At 38.5% G+C, this 18,075-nt stretch overlaps 2 protein-coding genes across 2 annotated transcripts; both read left to right on the top strand.

The window, feature by feature from the left end:
* Positions 1–3,024: 3,024 nt before the first annotated feature.
* Positions 3,025–4,871, top strand: LOC110378803 (gloverin). Its single transcript, XM_049849969.2, has 4 exons — positions 3,025–3,184; positions 3,536–3,743; positions 4,167–4,352; positions 4,726–4,871. Exons 2-4 carry the CDS (start codon positions 3,543–3,545, stop codon positions 4,858–4,860), a joined length of 522 nt encoding a protein of 173 aa, XP_049705926.2. The 5' UTR covers positions 3,025–3,184; positions 3,536–3,542; the 3' UTR covers positions 4,861–4,871.
* A 5,339-nt stretch (positions 4,872–10,210) lies between these two features.
* Positions 10,211–11,349, top strand: LOC135118658 (uncharacterized). The gene has a single exon (XM_064041242.1). It carries the CDS (start codon positions 10,222–10,224, stop codon positions 11,332–11,334), a length of 1,113 nt encoding a protein of 370 aa, XP_063897312.1. The 5' UTR covers positions 10,211–10,221; the 3' UTR covers positions 11,335–11,349.
* The last annotated feature ends 6,726 nt before the right edge of the window (positions 11,350–18,075 follow it).

Here is an 18,075-nt window from a genome sequence, read left to right as displayed (position 1 = left end):
TCCTTCATAAACCGTTTTTCTCATCTTTATGAACTTGTTTCATTAATAAATTAACAACGAAGCTAATAAAAATGAAGTAACGTAACAGGGCGGCCATTATTAAAATTACTTTTTTAGGTCATAAAGAAATTTTAATGTATTTCATTTATGAACTTTTGTAGTCGTGCTAATCTAGACTGAAAGAATTATTAATACGTAACTTTTTTCAGTACGAAGAAACCACGATATAAAGAAAAATGTCTTTCAACTTATGATTAAAATAGGAACCTCTATTCATTCCCCTTTTCTTGTGTGAAATCATCAAATGACTCTTCCCACTGTGGGTACAGCGTGAGGGAGTGTCAGATTCTTGCCGACTAAAACCCACCATTAAAGGCTTAAGAAGGAACATCCTTCTTAAGCCTTTCGGGTACCAATGCCGCAGTAACTTTGGAACAATCCTGAAACCCATTCCGCTTTCAACTTGCAGCTTATTTATTAGTAATACTATGTTAGAATCATACCTTAACAAAATCCATAGGAAAAAAAGATTTCTCAAAAATATATCCATTTCTCACTGTCCACCAAGCTAGATCGGACCAACATCCAAATACTTACAACTTCTCCATTCTAAGAGTATCTGCACACTGCAGACTAAACAGTCGGCCGACAGTTGACAATATCGTCTCCCAAGACCTTTCCCAACTAAATATGTTAGGGTCGACTTCCACTCTAACTGGTTACAGCTGAGTATAGTTATCGGCACGTATCTTGAGCTCTGACCTTCACCTGCGCAGAAGTAATTTATTGGGTCCCTTTTGTAGTATGAAGTGCGGCGCGGGGGCGGGCTAAAGCGGTGATTGGCCTGCAGTGCATCGCGTCATAGCCGACACTCGGGATTGGTTTTTTGCTAATAAATCACTTCTGCGCAGATGTAGGTCAGAGCTCAAGATTCGTGCCGATAACTATACCAGTGTTTTACAAGAAGCGACTGCCTACCTGACCTCCTCAACCCAGTTACTCGGGCAACCCAATACCCTTGAGTAAGACTGGTGAAGAAAATCTTGAAACCAATCAACGCATTCAATACCTTATCTTTGTAATGCGCGTACAACCATTCATATTCATACTGATTCAGGGGAGAGTCAGAGATCCAAACAAACCAATGGCCGACTAAAAGTTTCCAGTATGCAACTTTAAGCGTATTCCTAAACGAATTTCAAACAGCTTTCAACTAAGTTTCGTTTCAGATAGAATTTTAAATCGTATAAGATATAGGTATTGAGTTTATAAGTTCTAAGTAAATGGAGCTTCTCATTCGATTTGAGAGCCAGCGTGAAAAATGGAAAGATATCGCATCTAGTAATTGGCTCCCAGTGTTACTGATGGATTGCTTGAACAGATTTGAAAGGTGAAAGTCATTATGCATTATTAGAGCAGATGGGGAGGATATTTATTGAGAATAGTTAGAATAATGAAAGTGAGGGTTTTGATAGGGTATTTAGTTAGCAAACCTTATGGATACGACATTGACGGACATAATTTCCCTTTTTTTACTGTCAATCAATGGACTATTTTTTTTCAATATGATTTGCAGATGATATAATCTGATTATATTGTTTTTTGCGCTTATCATAAAATATTTTACTAAAGCTTACTAGGTAAATATTGATAGGTAATCTAGACTTTAATCAGGTTTTTGCCCAAACAAAGATAAACATAATTTCCTCTCGACAGTAACTAATCAAACCAAAAGTTGCAGGTGACCTACCCGAAAACTTACCGTACCGAGAGCCATTGAACTTCACATAGGACAACTCTATTATCTTTATTAAGCTATGAACGTCAAGAAATATAACATCGTTTAAAGAAGCAATAAATGGCTTTATAACAGCATTAACTTTAGGATCAGAACAAAAAGGTAAGGTTTTATATGTAATGGACACTTTCGAGTTTAACGTCCATTTTACGATTGTCCCTTGATGGCAAAGAATGATGTTCCTCGCAATCGCTTCACAGGTCTTAAGGAAAAATATAGTTTGACCACATAATGCGGACTTCAATATTGTATCTATCTGTTGTTGTGCTTACTAGAGATAGAATTGTGAAAACAGTTTCATACAAGTAATACCAAGTTCCTATGTTTAGAAAGCAAATCAACAGACAGAAAGTATTAAGTACAAGTTAAAAGTATGCATTAAAAGTATCAATTGGCGTAAATCGCCAATTGATACTTTTAATGCATGTAAACAGTCATAATTACTTATTTCTGAAAAAATACTTGAACTCCTGAATTAATACAGTTTATCTACGTAGAACATCAGAATAGCTTCATTTGTTTAAGCATTGAATCTAACCAAAAACAAATGAGCTCACATTGGTCACACTGTCATTTAGAACATAAAACAAGTATCTAATTTTTGGATTCAACATACGAGTAGTTCGGGGAATCGGGTACTTTTTAGCACATTGCAGTGTGACGAAGCTACTGATAACAAGATGTAGGCATATTCTGACGTCATTTTACTCTGCGCTAGATAAGTAGTAATTCCCGGTTATCTTATAAACTGTGCAGTTAAATATGAAAGTAGATAAGACACGTAATAATTAATTGGCAGTGAAGACCAAGTTCGAAAAAAAAACATATTTTCAAACTAAATACGTAAAGTATTTAGTAAAAAAAAAATCGTCAAATGCCGCAATATTGAGTTTAGTTTATTGGTCCAATAATTTACTTTCTAAAGCATCAAACGTCGCGAATTAAGTGGCCTCTACTTGATGTTAAAAAATCAACTAATGCTATTGGAGTTTCAAATGTCAATTTATATAAGAAAATCTTTTTGTAGGGTCTTAAGTGAGGCCGCCCAATTTAATTAGATCAAGCTGAATATTAACTTCTACAAAATATCGGATTCACTTAAATAAAATATTGACAAACTTAATTCGGAACTTGGCTCTACACTATCATACTCCCATAATCTGTAAACGTATTCTTATCTCATTACTACACTTAACACCATTTAAGGCGGATAAGAAACATAAATATTATTATAATTAATCACATCTTGAATGAATCTTCTTAACTCTTGGGCGAGGGAATTCACCTCCGATATTGAAACTGGTATAAATGATCACTCCCGAATGGAGTAAGGCACAGTTTACTACAGCATCTTGTGAAGAGAGCAAGTAACAGCTACAACCAAAGGTATTTATTCAAACATCTTTCTCATTCATCATCTGCCTAGCCTTTTCTCAACTATGCTGGGGTCAGATTCCAATCTAACTAGATGCAGCTGATTACCAGTGTATTACATGAAGCGACTGACTCTCTGATCTCCTCAACCCGGTTACTTGGGCAACTCCTTGGCAAGACTGGTTGTCAGACTTACTGATTTCTGACTACCCGTAACGACTGCCAGATATGTTCAAATGACAGTCGGGACCCAACTATTAAACGTGCCTTCCAAAAGGCGGAGGAGTTCCTCATGGCAAGATGGTCACCCATCCACACCAATCGTAGCTAACCTTTTAATCTATCTAAATCTTATTGTTTCAGATTCAAAATGCAGTCCTCAATCCTTTTATGCTTAGCAGCTTTCGTAGCTTGCACATACGCCCAAATGTACGTCCAAGAGGAGCCAATGGAATGGTACCCAGGCTACCAACAATTGGTCTCCCGTCACCCAAGAGACCTCACTTGGTCACGTGGAGTAGGCAATGGCAGAGTCTTCGGAACTTTGGGAAGCACTGACGATTCTGTATTCGTGAGTATTCTTTAGTTTGTAATATCAAAATGCATGTAAAGGCAGTCGGGTAAAACTGTCTTCCCATAAATAGTCATAAGAAAGCATCGTTGGTCATGTTTTGTAATGCTGCCAAGTCTTCCAGATTTCATGGTATCCTAAGCTTCAAATCACTGTTGCCTATATTATTCCAACGATTAAGTTCTATCAGAATTTAGCACAACACAAGTATTGCCAGATGAAATCCTTTGAGTGGATCAATGCTTTTGCCAATTCTTCCTTACTTCAGTATGCCAAGAACGGAAGAGTAAACAAGATATATCTGCTTTCGCAGGCAAGAAAAAGATCCTCAAAAGATTCCTTCTATGTATCTTGTCTTTCATCTCTTTTTGCAATTAGCATTTCGTTTTCTTACAAACTCCAACCCAATACTTATTACCTCAGGGTCGCGGAGGCTATAAGCAAGACATCTTTAACGACCACCGCGGCCATCTCCAAGGCCAGGCATACGGCTCCAGGGTGCTCAGCCCTTACGGTGACAGCAGCAACTTGGGAGGCAGGCTGGACTGGTCCAATCCTAACGCGAAGGCTGGTCTTGATGTGCACAAGCAGATTGGAGGGGGTAGTGGCGTGAGTATTGGAAAATTGTATTGATTTCATTTACATACGGCGTTTTTTTTGAGTCCAATTATTTACGTTCATATTTTTAGAGGTGCAATTGGAATACATATGGGTATTAGGTACAGAAGAAATATTTTCGGAATTGCGGAATACAATCTATAATAGTTTACTCTCGATGTCAAGATATAGATAGATAGGTATCCACTGAATACCTAAATATCCTAAAATTGCTGGAGGTCCCCAATCAACAAAGATACATTAGTCAAAAATAATATCTACCTACCTATTGTCATAACTTTCGGTTACTGCACTTACCATATCTCCGAAAGGGTGATCCGAAAAGCCACAGAAACAAAATCCAGTCAAATACCCTTCATTACAGATGAAACTGAGCGGTGATGGAGTATGGAACTTCGACAAGAACACCAGATTATCAGCCGGAGGCAACTTGGATAAGACCTTCGGACACCACAAGCCTCAAATCGGAGTACAGGCGGAATTCCAACATGACTTCTAAGTTCATGAAGACATCCGAATTTAGAACCTCCTCCTTTTTGGGAAGTAGGTTGAAATATATATCATCTTACATATAAAACCATTTGCCTGGAGCACCATTTGTATAAATTCTGAAATTTACTTATCTAGACATTTCTACCATTTTATCACTTTTTAACTTTCGCAAATTATATTCTGAAGCTTTACTTCAAAGTTCATAATTTACGTATTTAATTAGCAATTATTCAGCATTGAGTTTAATAGTATTGCTAACTTAATTGTGCCATATTAGGTATTATGTAATCAATACTTAGATATGTAATTTCCAGTGTAAATAAAGTTGTAAATACTTTTGTCAGCATTAATTAAATGTTAAGTATGAATACTGAATAAACATTATAAAGTAAACACACAGCATTTCTTTATAAACACTACCTTTCCCTCTAGACTTCATCTAATAATTTGTATGTGTTATGGACCAAGTGATAAATTGGGCACTATACATAATGCCCGGTCATTATGAAAAATGCTCAATATGAGAGTGCAATTTGATAATAATTATTCAAATAATCAAATTGACCGGGCACTATACATATTGCCCGTGACCTTTTGGGCAAAGTAATACAAACATATTTAAGTTCAATTTTTTTATTGTTATTGCCATTCAATTAAAAATAAATTAATTATTAAACCACTCAAATAATTAGCCTCATGATTTGGATTAACTATGAAGGACTTCTGCCTTAAAAATCGACTAGTTTTTGCATTTAAAAGTTAAGGAAAAACATATTAAAAATATAACATAAAATATAATTAAATTTAAAACAAAAATTTCACTCTCTCAGCGAAATCTCTGTCTCTGGAACGTCATCAGGTGAGATAAATCTATCCTTGCAGACAGTTAATTGGTTTCTTGAATATAGTTGATTTAAAACACCTTGTTTTGTTCCCAGTTTATAAAGGTTAAACTGTAGCAAGCATATTTCTTCCATCGTTACGAGCGCGATCGACTTCGGGAACTCGGATCCTTACAGTGTCACCAATAGGCTAGTTTCCTAAAAAATAATAATTAGTCCGTCTTGTAGGTTGTCCAAAATTAAGCGATACGTATTTTTTCTTTTTTAAATTGGATCAGAACTTGTTAAGATATAGCGTGTTAAAGTTGAGTGTGACGTCACAAGTTGCTACAATTTTCAGGACACTGTGACGTAAAAGGCCCCCACTCCTAATTTTTGAAGTGTATTATCTTTGTCATTTTATGTTTAATTAAAAAAAGAAAAAATACGTATCCAATATTTTTTGATTATCTAAAAAGCGGACTAAATATTATTTCATTATTTCGACCCTGGACACTACCCTATTGCAGCCATGGGATATTCAGCGCTTTATACATCCAACATTATATTTGCTTGTTTTTGCAAATTTATTAAAGTATGCATACTTCCTTCCCCGCCCTCGCACCGCGTAAAATATAGCTTTATTATCAAACTAGCTTCTGCCCGCGACTTCGTACGCGGATCCTGTCCCTTATGCCAGCGACTACGGGATCAGCAAAATCAAAGATCTTAATCGTCTGATATTGAATTTTAAGAGCCCGTTGACTTGAAAACAACGGGATACGCATTAGAAACGTTCCATATATTTAATTTTTGTACTTCAACGGCAAAAGCACAGCAGACTAAACAAAACGCTGAGAACTGAACCGCAATAGACGCGACCATAGGGATAAATGTAGTGATTCTAATTAGTCCGCATTTAAGTTGTGTGTGGCAAAAATATTACACGTATTACGTAAAAAACATTAAATAGATGACAAAGTCGTGGTGACTTAGTGGAAGTCGTGGTGGTTTAGTGGGTAGAGAACCAATCTCTCAAGTATGAGCGTGCGTCTTTGATTCCAGGTCTGGCAAGTACCTGCCAATGCAACTTTTCTAAGTTCGTATGTAGGTACTTTCTACGTATATTTTGGATACCAATGACCGTTATTTGGAAGGCTTAAACTGTAGGTTAAACTGTAGGTTCCGGCTGTCATTGAACATTCTTGGCAGTCGTTATGGGTAGTCAGACCAGTAAGTCTGACCAGTTTTACCAAGGGGTGTTGGGTTGAGCGGGTAACCGGGTTGTGGAGGTCAGATAGGCAGTCGCTCCTTGTAAAACACTGGTACTCAGTTGCATCGTGACTGGAAGTCGACTCTAACATAATTGGGACAAAGGCTCTTGAGATAATAACGACAATAATAATGAGATATAAGCACCGCAGGACATCTGAGGCTGATGACGGGGAGTAGCTACCCCGCGGGGCTGTATATACTGAGTTCTCCAGGGAGAGTATACTGCCCCCATCTCCGGCAGGTCAGAGTGAACCATGACGGGGGTAGGTCTCAAGCCTCTGGCTTGGCTTGGCCGTCCAGAGTGGAGTCGCTAGAGCAGGGTTAGTAGCCCTGCTCGGAGGATGCCTCGTGGTAAGTGACCCACAGGGAGCGCGTAATCTGCGTTTAAAATCCGCCGAGGTATTCTCACACTTCAGCCGCTCATGTCCCTGTTGTCCTCTTGTTGCTATTCAGTGACTGATTCCCGGGGCCCAGTAAGTGAGCTGGCGAAGTCTCCACCAGCAATTTTACATGTATCTAATACATTGTCATCGGCAGGTGCCATAGTTCCCGTAGTTTCCCATTCCTAGTCCATTAGCATCCCATCACAATAGCCCAAGTAATTTTCATCCACAGTTAGCGGTATGGTATAGGGATTGTCTTTTTTTTAACGACGTCCACCGGGGATTGTCCTTGAGTTCATATTTCTATAGTGTATAAAGGGATAATCGTCGGTTTTGTGTCACCATACCTATTTCATAACATTCGTTTCTATACATTTTAAGTGTAGTATTGCTCTTGAAGTTCCACATCAGGTGTTCCAGATCTTCGATGTATATACGTCAATAAAGAGTGCTTATTAGATTGAACCACTTTTGCAAAAACGTCATATCTTTATATGCTATAGTCTAGCTGGGCTCCTGGGGTTCCACATCAGGTGTTTTACATCTTCAATTTTTATAAGTCAACAGAGAGTGCTTATCAGATTGAACAACTTTTGCTAAAACGTCACACCTCTATATGCTATAGTCTAGCTGGGCCCCTGGAGTTCCACATCAGGTGTTTTAGATCTTCAATTTGTATAAGTCAATAGAAAGTGCTTATCAAGTTAAACAACTTTTGCTAAAACGTCATACCTGTATATGGTACAGAGAAGCTGGGCTCTTGGGGTTCCACATCAGGTGTTCCAGATCTTAAAATTTATTATCTCAGCTGAAAATGCTTATCACATGAAACAATTTTTGCTATGGCATCATTTTGGTATCTCTTATAGTTTTGTTGGTCTGTTGGTGTTCTGCACCAGGTCTTCAAGTTTCGAAGATAAATTATAGCCTATATGTTGACCAGGCTTAATACTGATACAACAAAGAAAAAATCATTGAAATCCGTCCAGTAGTTCCGAAGATTAGCGTGTACAAACAAACAGACATACAGACATACAGACATACAGACATACAGACATACAGACATGCAGACATACAGACATAAAGACAGAATTTTTTTTTTGGATTTGTGCTCCATTACTGTTTCTAAACCCCACCCAATTATTATTTTTTTAATATATTCAATGTACAGACACAGTTTTTTTACAGATTTATTATATGTATAGATATAGATTGCCCAACTATCATGTAGCAATATAATAATGCCCGTGCAATGTGATAAATAATGAAGTTAAGATAGTTATTAATCACTTGGCCCGATAAAGCTAGACATTATTCATAATGCTCGGGCATTATTTATAATGCCCGAATTAATCACATGGTCCATAACATATGTATTATATGTCTTCGAAAACACAGCAATGATGTGAAGAAGCAGTCCTATGATTCTGTGAAAATATCGAGAATATCAGTCATATCTGTAAACAAATCGAGAATATCCTCCCAATTTCTGTCACCACAGGGCTATCTGTCATACTTTACCGCCAAATTTTCAACCGGCGCCATTGCATTCTTGTGATTCGTTCAAAACGCATGAAAAATTTTTTGTCAACTGCAAAAAGTTTAAAAAGTGAGTGTAAAAGTGAGTTTTTCAGTGCTTTTACTTTAGAAAACACGGCAGTTTATATAATAAAATGGACTCGGTGAGTAATACGTGCGAGAACCGCGAGCGAGACGCGGCCGCTCCGGATGGAGGGCAATCGTCGTCGACAAGCTCGAGGGCGTTGGAAAGTAGTTCCTCCTCATCCTCGGAGTTTGAGGAGGGCACGGCTTCGCCCTTGCCTAATAAGCGTTCTCGTGCGTCGGCGAGGAACCGTAAGTACAAGTCTAAACATGTCCGTACCGATCCTCGTGTTGATACTTTGATGTCGCAAATGGCGTATTTGTCTAATTACTTAAGTTTATATCAGTCAGGTTACTGCTATAATGGTAGGGCAGCGCCAAATAGTACAATAACGAGCTCGCAGCCTTCTGCTGCTAAGGACAGTTGTGCGGAACAATTTATTACTTTGCCTGCACAGCCCGAGTCGCTCTCTCTAAATTTGGGTGCCTTAAGCACCGAGATAGACAGTAAGAAAAATATTCCACCTAGCGATAAGGATAGGTTTAATGAGTTAAATAAGCTGCAACAATTTGACTCGCAGGCTTGGAAGGGCATTAGATACAAGCAAGCTTTGCAAGGTTGCCTTGCAACCCCAGGATTTACAGGCCTTATGGTCAATGATGAGTTGTGTCACTTTAATAAGAATAAGGATTATTTAGCTGCTACTGAAATGTTTTTAGCTGGTATATCTAACAAAGTCTTAGAGCAAAGACAATTGTTGAAATCGGGTTTACAGAATATTGTAGATTGGGCTAGCGCGGATCCAACTAATTTGAACCCTAAGTCATTGGTGGACAAAATGTCAGAGATTTTTGGACCTGGGTCTTCGAGTTACAAAAATTCAGAGACCACAATGCAAATTATTTGTGGAAAACGATCTGAATCTATTGAGGTTAGGCGGGACAGGATTTTGAAAGAAATTTCAAATACGAACCTTAGGAACACATTGAGGAATGTTCCACCTAGTGCTGAACATTTATTTAGCAGAGAGGCACTACAGCCTATTATACAGTCCCTCGGAGGGTCTCAGGTCTGGCTGAATACTCCAACCTACCTCAAGGAAAAGAAAGTTACAGAGCGGGGTGAGCCCTTTCAAAATAGAAAAAATAATTTTAAAAATAAGTCTAGAAAGTTTGATAAGAAATTTAAGCATACTTCTAATAAAAACCGGCCCTTTCGTCAACGTTCCTCTAACACAGCCAATAACGATAAGTCCACCAGATCTAAAGAAGAATGACTCTCACCGGATGTTCAGAGGAGGTTGCCTAAAATTCTCCACGGAGAGATGGGCTCAGTTGGGAGCAAACCAGTTCATTTTAAACACTATAGCCAATTACCGCTTGCCATTCAGAAGCAAACCTCCCCTGACATACCCCGGTCAGAACTTTTTAAAGTGTATAGCCACCAAAGTTTCCCTGGAAATGACAAGAGTGATTCAGGATTTAAAGATGCAGGGCATCCTGGAGAAGCCAGCAGTGGTGGATCCCGGTTTCTTCTCCAAAATGTTTTTAATAAAGAAGGCGGATGGGGGATTGAGACCCATCTTCGACCTCAAGGCTTTGAACAGGTACATAGCCACAAAGCATTTTTACCTAATTTCACAATTAGACATAGTTACCTTTCTTCAAGCAAACGACTGGCTAGTGAAGATAGATCTTCATCAAGCCTATTTCCATTTGTGTGTCGCGGAGACTCACAGACGGTTTTTGAGGGTTGTTTACAATGGAGAAATTCTCCAGTTAACTGCTCTGCCATTTGGCCTATCATCGGCGCCCCGTGTATTTGCGGCAGTCTCAAACTGGGTGGCAGAGATCCTCAGGAATCGAGGCATTCGTCTTTTGGTCTATTTGGACGACTTCCTCCTAGCTTGTCAGGACAGATCCAAGTTAATGGCACAAGTTGCGGAAACGTTGGCCGTCTTGGAGTCTTTGGGATGGCACGTGAATTACCAGAAGTCGGTGACGGAACCAACACACAGGTTGGAATACTTGGGCCTGGTCTGGGATACTCAGTACCTAACAATCGCCTTGCCCATCAGAAAAGTAGAAGGAATAAAAGCCTCCCTGACAAAGCTATTAAAGCGGGACAACTGCTCGTTAAGAGAGTTGCAGAGCGTGTTGGGAAAACTAAACTTCGCCAACTATGCGATTCCCCAGGGCCGTCTTCACTGTCGAAAGGCCCAACTCTTCCTGAGAAAGTTCTCCCGGAGAAACCAGAAGAGAAACTTGAGTTCCGGAGTGCGAGAGGACTTCCGGTGGTGGTTGGAAGCAGTAGAGGGCTGTCCAAACCCGTTACTCAAGAAAGAGGTAACGCATTTCTTGACCACAGACGCAGCGGATGCGGGCTGGGAGCAAGTCTAAACAGCAAGTATCTCTCAGGCAAATGGGCCACGAACCAAAAAGCCTGGCACTCGAACCTAAAAGAGATGTATGCCGTTTATGCGGTAATAAGGTCACAGGGTCATTGTTACAGAATGCCCACATTTTGGTTCAGACCGACAATCGGACTCTAGTAGCGTACATAAGGAATCAGGGCGGGACTCGGTCCTTGAAGCTGTTAGGCCTAACAACCCAGTTGTTAGAGTTGACTTGTCGGCTGAACATAACGCTGACAGCGTACCACCTGCCAGGAAACCTAAACGGCATTGCAGATTGCCTGTCAAGGGGAAAGTCAGTACCCGAGTGGCACCTGCTGCCACCAGCCACGGAGGCAGTGTTCAGACAATGGGGGGTTCCAGAAATAGATCTCTTCGCTACAAGAGACACGGCAGTAGTTTCAAGGTATGTCAGTCTAGACTCAAGGGATGGCTCCGCAGAGTTCTGCGACGCCTTCAGCCAAACTTGGGACTTTCAGACAGCTTGGGTATTTCCACCTCCAAGCATGATGCCCAGGGTTCTGGCACATCTGAACAAGGCCAGAGGGACATACATTGTGATAGCGCCACAGTGGACCCAGTGCTTTTGGTTTCCCGACCTGAAGACACGCGCGCAAGTACCCCCACTTCCCATAGAGAACCTGAGGGAGGTGCTGCTGGACAGGACGACGGGACTACCTCCACCGTCAGTGGACAAGCTAGTACTTCAGGCTTGGAAAATTGGGGGTGGGGAGATCAAGTAAAGGACTGGAGCAGAGATGAACAAAGATTGTTGAGAAGTAGCTGGCGCCCCTCCACTATTAGTACATATAGTGCACCTTTAAAAAGATGGATACTTTGGTGTGAATCCCATGGAGTGGATAATAAGTGCCCAGAGGGCAAGGACCTAGCCAGATTTTTAGCTAATTTATACTTAGAGAAAGGTTTTGCATACAGCACGGTAATGTTGCACAAGTCTGCTGTCTCAACTTACTGTGCACCTAGGGTTGAGAACTTGGCCAAAAATTGTTTCGTTCAGCAGGTTTTAAAGGCAGTGAGTCTAGCTAAACCACGCCCAGCAAAGCTACCAGTATGGGATGTTAAAATATTGTATGAGTGGTTAAAGTCTTCAGAATTTCCAGACACTCTTTTTTATCAAAGCAGACACACTGCATTGATTCTTTTACTTGCATCTGGCCGAAGGTTGCATGATCTTACACTTTTGGAGCTTGGCGATCAAGGATATGCTGAAACTGAGGACACAGTTACATTCTGGCCAAAATTTGGCTCAAAAACAGACACAAGTTCTCATAGACAATCAGGCTGGCTTCTCATGAAGCACCAAGATTCTAAGCTTTGCCCAGTCACTAACGTTAAGAAGTTAGTCAAGATTTCAGAGACTAGACGCAATCAAGCTACAAATGTTAATTCCCTTTTTATATCAATCACCGGTGATACAAAGCCTGCCTCTAAGACCATGATCTCAGGATGGGTGAGGTCAGCCTTCAAATTGGCACAGATAGATGGCTACTCTCCAGGCAGCATAAGGTCAGCAGTGGCCTCCAGGGGATGGCTAGACAATAGACCTATACAGGAGATATTAGAAAGAGGAAACTGGAAGTGTGTGGAAACCTTTTCTAAATATTATTGTAGAAATATAAATAAGCCTGTCAGTGAGGATGTCCCTGGTCTACTTTATAATAATTTTAAAACAATGTGATTAATAGTGATTATATTTGATTATTTATGATAATGTGATTTTGATCTCAATTATTAAGGCTGAACAGCTAAAGTGTTTATGTTTGAAAATTATTTGTTAATTTGTGGCAGTTAAACTGCATTTTTATTTATCAATCCTAAGAAGGAAGTTATGTTTTTTGTTTTCATATTGAATTGTTTAATTTGAGTTTCTTGGTAAGAAAAATATAAATATTTTAAACTAATAGTGTGGTTGGATTTTGTTCTTAACATTTTCCCAGCAAATATTGAAAGTTAAAGATGGTTCAAAGAGAGTGATAAGAAGGTTTGTTATAAGGAAATACCTAGTAAATTATATTACTCTCACATTGCATTCTTGTGTTTTATAATTTCTGATCACCAGCAGATATCAAACAGGTCTTCACATCATTGCTGTGTTTTCGAAGACATATAATATGACTGTTTTGCATTAAGACAAAACAGGTATTATATGTAGAAGAAAACACAGCAATGAGCCAAGGTTCTTGCTGATGATGAAGACTGCAATGGCGCCGGTTGAAAATTTGGCGGTAAAGTATGACAGATAGCCCTGTGGTGACAGAAATTGGGAGGATATTCTCGATTTGTTTACAGATATGACTGATATTCTCGATATTTTCACAGAATCATAGGACTGCTTCTTCACATCATTGCTGTGTTTTCTTCTACATATAATACCTGTTTTGTCTTAATGCAAAACAGTCATATTATGTAATAATCACGTAAAAAAGAAACAATATTTTATTACAATTAAAAACAACAAAACTATCACATAACATAACTCACACACACAATTCCACATTCAAATATACATCAACATTCAAAACCTCTTTACCAAAAAAAAAGACAATCTAGAACTAACCTCCTTACACAAAAAAAAAAACAGTAGATACACGTTCGCGCCAAAACAACACTCTCACCCACAAACAACGCGAATTCTCCCAAACTTTTTAAATTACAAGGCGAACGTACCACGTTATTCAGCCAGGATACTGATTAACGTCACCCGATGCCAATTATAAACATTAAAAAGCCTTACAATTGAGTTCGCGTACCACTAACAATTTTAGACAATTGCATTACCAATCACGCTGTGTGATGTTTCGAAAAGCTTACGAATGTTTTAGGGATGAATTTTATTATGTGTATGAAAGGATGGTGTTTTGTTTGTGTGTTGTAGAAGATAAAAAACTGTGAGTAACGTTTTGTGAAGTAACTTTTTTTTATGGCAGCGATTTTCGCCGTCCATAGACAACCATAACACAGGATATCTCGCCAGTTACTAGCCATTAAAAAAGTAAGATTGTCTCCTAAAGGTTGCAATGTGGTTTTGAAGGTGACATTTAATTCCACAGTTTTGTTCTGGGAGGCAGACAGTTTATATAAAAACTTTCCTCAATCAAAATAAACTAGGCTAAAATATGATTAATATAAGAAACAGAGATTAATAAAAAATGCAAGAGAAAACTACATTTGCCACAAATCTAGACACATCGGTTCCTCGTAACAGATTTCAACCTGACGATAGTACGTCACAGTTTTCAGCTCCGGTTGTCATTCAAATATCTATGTCAATTTCAACGTTACCGGCCTTCAGAAATCTAGTACTCTATCAACTTTGCAACCTTTGGAAGAGCTACCGGATTGACTAGTATTGAACTACGAATTTTAGAGAGTGGGCCATACATAGCTTTGGGATCTCTTTAAACAGAACTAGTAAATAGATAGCGAATACCGCTATCGATTTAATCAAAAAATACCGACTAAAAAATAAGGGAATTACTTCCCTATAAAAATTTAACTTATGTGTTATTCTGATGTGCCAATGTATAAGCTTCATTATATAAGTACTGTTAATTTTCTCCAAAATTCGTTTAGCTGTTTTCGTGTCAACAACATACACATACAAACTCATTAACTTTCGCTCTTGTAATATTAATGTGATTGCGATGACGAAAAAAGCGAGCCAGGACATAGTGCGATAGTTAAACTTCACGAAGAAAAAAAAACAAATATTTTCATATTTAAAAAATCTAGAAAATCCTGTGCAAAACCAAAAAGCAAGCACTAGTGTTTCATAATTCGCACAAATTGCCGCGAGACGGCCGCGTACTGACGTAACTTGATAATAAGTTACGAGACAGGCTACAATTTCGCTAATTACCAACATCAAGGGATTAATGCTTTATTTTTTGTATTATTCGCCCATTTATTTGTGGGATTAGGTTTTGTGGTGAAGAAGATTTTTCTTTGCTGAATATTTTCTGCAATCTCTTTCATTTGATATGTTCTGAAAGTTGGAGGAGTTGTGAAAAAATGTGTTATGTGCCATTTAGAACCCTCACGTCAATTTCACGTACAAAAAAAATAAAAAATATTGGTTCATCCATTCGGTAATTATGACACCAGAGTCAGTCGATCCCAACATGGACACAACTCATTTTTAACACTCCCTCGTAATAGCAAAGCGGCAAAAAACCAGTTAAAAATTGTTGGGCATAGTCCCCATAGCAAGTAGGTCCTTAGACATGAAAATTAAGATGAATTGAACTTCGAAGGCAAAAGGGGTAGTGCTAAAACAGATCCTATAATCTTCTCCTCCCTATAAATCCTTTACCAATAAAGAATTCTCGCAGCCATATCTCCAATTGACTAAAGTCAAGATCTCAGAGCATAGATCTTCAAAGGACGGTACAATCCTATTAAAATATTTATAATATCGGAGAGGTTATCTCGATATCGACTGAGAGGACAGGACGCTACGACAGAGCATCAATTACTCTGACATGCTGGATTTACCCCTACTAAGGGGTGTATAAAGTTTTGAAGCTCAAGAAATATCATATATTGTGTTGACAATATAATTATGCTGTGTTGACAATTTTCTAACCTGATTTCTATGTCTTCAATTGTGGTCTTCAATGGTGATCGAAATTTTAAGTGATAAATAGCGTCAAAATAAACGTTGATATGTAGGAGAAAATTCTTTCTACATCCATATGAAAAGTAGCCTTTATTTTATACTGATGTGTGATCTGTAAAAAAATGTGAATAATGGTGATGTAAAGTTTCACCAAAATCTGTTATATTTTTGGCTGAATTATTACAATCCAGACATTCAGGTTTCTAAAAATGAGTGTTATGCCTACCCGAACGACAAGCAAAATGTACTGAACTTCGTGAGAGTTACTTCTCACCAAAGCGATAAATCAAAATGGCAAACCCATAGTAGGAACAATAGTGTCACAGAAAAGTTTTTATATCTAAAGATCCAAAGCTCGCGACCCGTATTCCAAGAATTTAATCTAGAAATTGCTTGCTTAGCTGATTTAAAACATGAGACGTAAAACAAAAGGGTAATAAAACTTATATACGATTATTTGTTTCGTTTTATTGCAAACTAGTTTCTTCCTATGACGTCGTATGCTTTGTGGGGGCATAAAACATAATGATCATAAATTCTGGGTTCGTAAAGAGTATTGAATTGGTAGTTGCTTTCAGGCAAAATGGATGGACCGATTTTGACTCCTTTTGAATAATTATATTATGTCTGGCTATCGGGCTTTCATGCCAAATCTACTGAACACATTTAAATGAAATGAAAACGGTTTGGCAGTGATGATGAAAATATAGTACCTACCTATACATAATGCTTGGTTTTTGAAGTCAGAACAGCCCGGAGTTATGAAGTTGGCGGAGTTGCATACACCCTCATGCCTTGGAGGGCTCGTAAAGCCGGCGTCTCCGATTGCTATTCTGAAGTAGTCGTTGTAACAATTCAACATCAGAGACCATATTTTTTTTTTTTTTAACGACGTCAAAAATCATCAAATGACCCCTTCCGCTGTGGGTTAGCAGCGGAGAGGGAGTGTCAGACTCTTACTGACTGAAAACCGTCGTGTTCCGGAGTTGTTATTGTTGTTCCAGCCTTTTTATCGTCCCACTGCTGGGTTCAGGCTTCCTCTCACACGGAGAAGGATCAATTCTTCTTCTGCAGAGTTGAATCAATTCTTATTTTACGTAAGTGTTTCATGGCCAAATACGAACTTTACCCTGATCAAACCCTGTACCGATCTCCTATATCGGAATCCGATTCGTGGTGGCGAATATTCAACAGTGAGCCACGTACAAGCCATAGATTATGTCATGTTGGCAGATGGCGTAACATAATAGTGCACAATGCCGTGAGTTGTGTACCTACTGCGCACATAATTCACGTTATCGTCTAATCTGTGGTAGATACTATGTATAAAGGGGTAGCATTAATTGTAGTGGGTTTAGAAACTGAAGATACAAATTGCAGTACAAAATGGAAATAAATATTTCGCTACGGATATCGAATGCCACTGCAATGTTTCTTTTTTTTTTGATTCGTATATAACTACCTCATTCCGATTTCTGAACGAGTATTCAAAGGTATTTTTGATTCGTAAAAACTCGTATTATAACTATTTACCTACAGCTACCCTTGTTTTCACCCGTACCTTATCTTAAAAATAATACTTGGCAGTTTGGGTAAAAAGTCAACGACCGAACCCAAACCATTCTTGATATCTATTTTATACTTCAACTGGGTTTAGCTATTTATCCATTTTCAATTCAGCTACATACCTGTACCTAAGTAAAAGATAAACTTATATACTTACCTTTGGCATTTGTTTATGCCATCAAGAAAAACTGAACCATTTCACGAGCAGATATAAATCTCCCGTTTCGCATTTCGAATGCAAATAAGAGCTCTAGAATTCAATATAAACTTGCATCATTTTATCACCACACATCAAAGTCTGGGGGGTGTGAAAAATGATGCTATCATTAACCCTCTTCTGAAGACGTGATCATCAAAAACTGGGAACGTTTCCATTGTTTGTATTGGTACGATTTTGTTTTATAATTAGCGCAATTTTTTTCCTGATTTGGTGTCTGTTACTATCTACATTCTACAGGTTTTCTTTCAATATGATTAGAAAAAGGATTTACAGCGTTTTCACACTAGAGGATTCTCTTTTCG

This window comes from Helicoverpa armigera, chromosome 24 (assembly GCF_030705265.1).
Source record: "Helicoverpa armigera isolate CAAS_96S chromosome 24, ASM3070526v1, whole genome shotgun sequence".
NCBI classification, from domain to species: domain Eukaryota; kingdom Metazoa; phylum Arthropoda; class Insecta; order Lepidoptera; family Noctuidae; genus Helicoverpa; species Helicoverpa armigera.
This window is presented reverse-complemented; position numbering and strand designations above follow the sequence as displayed.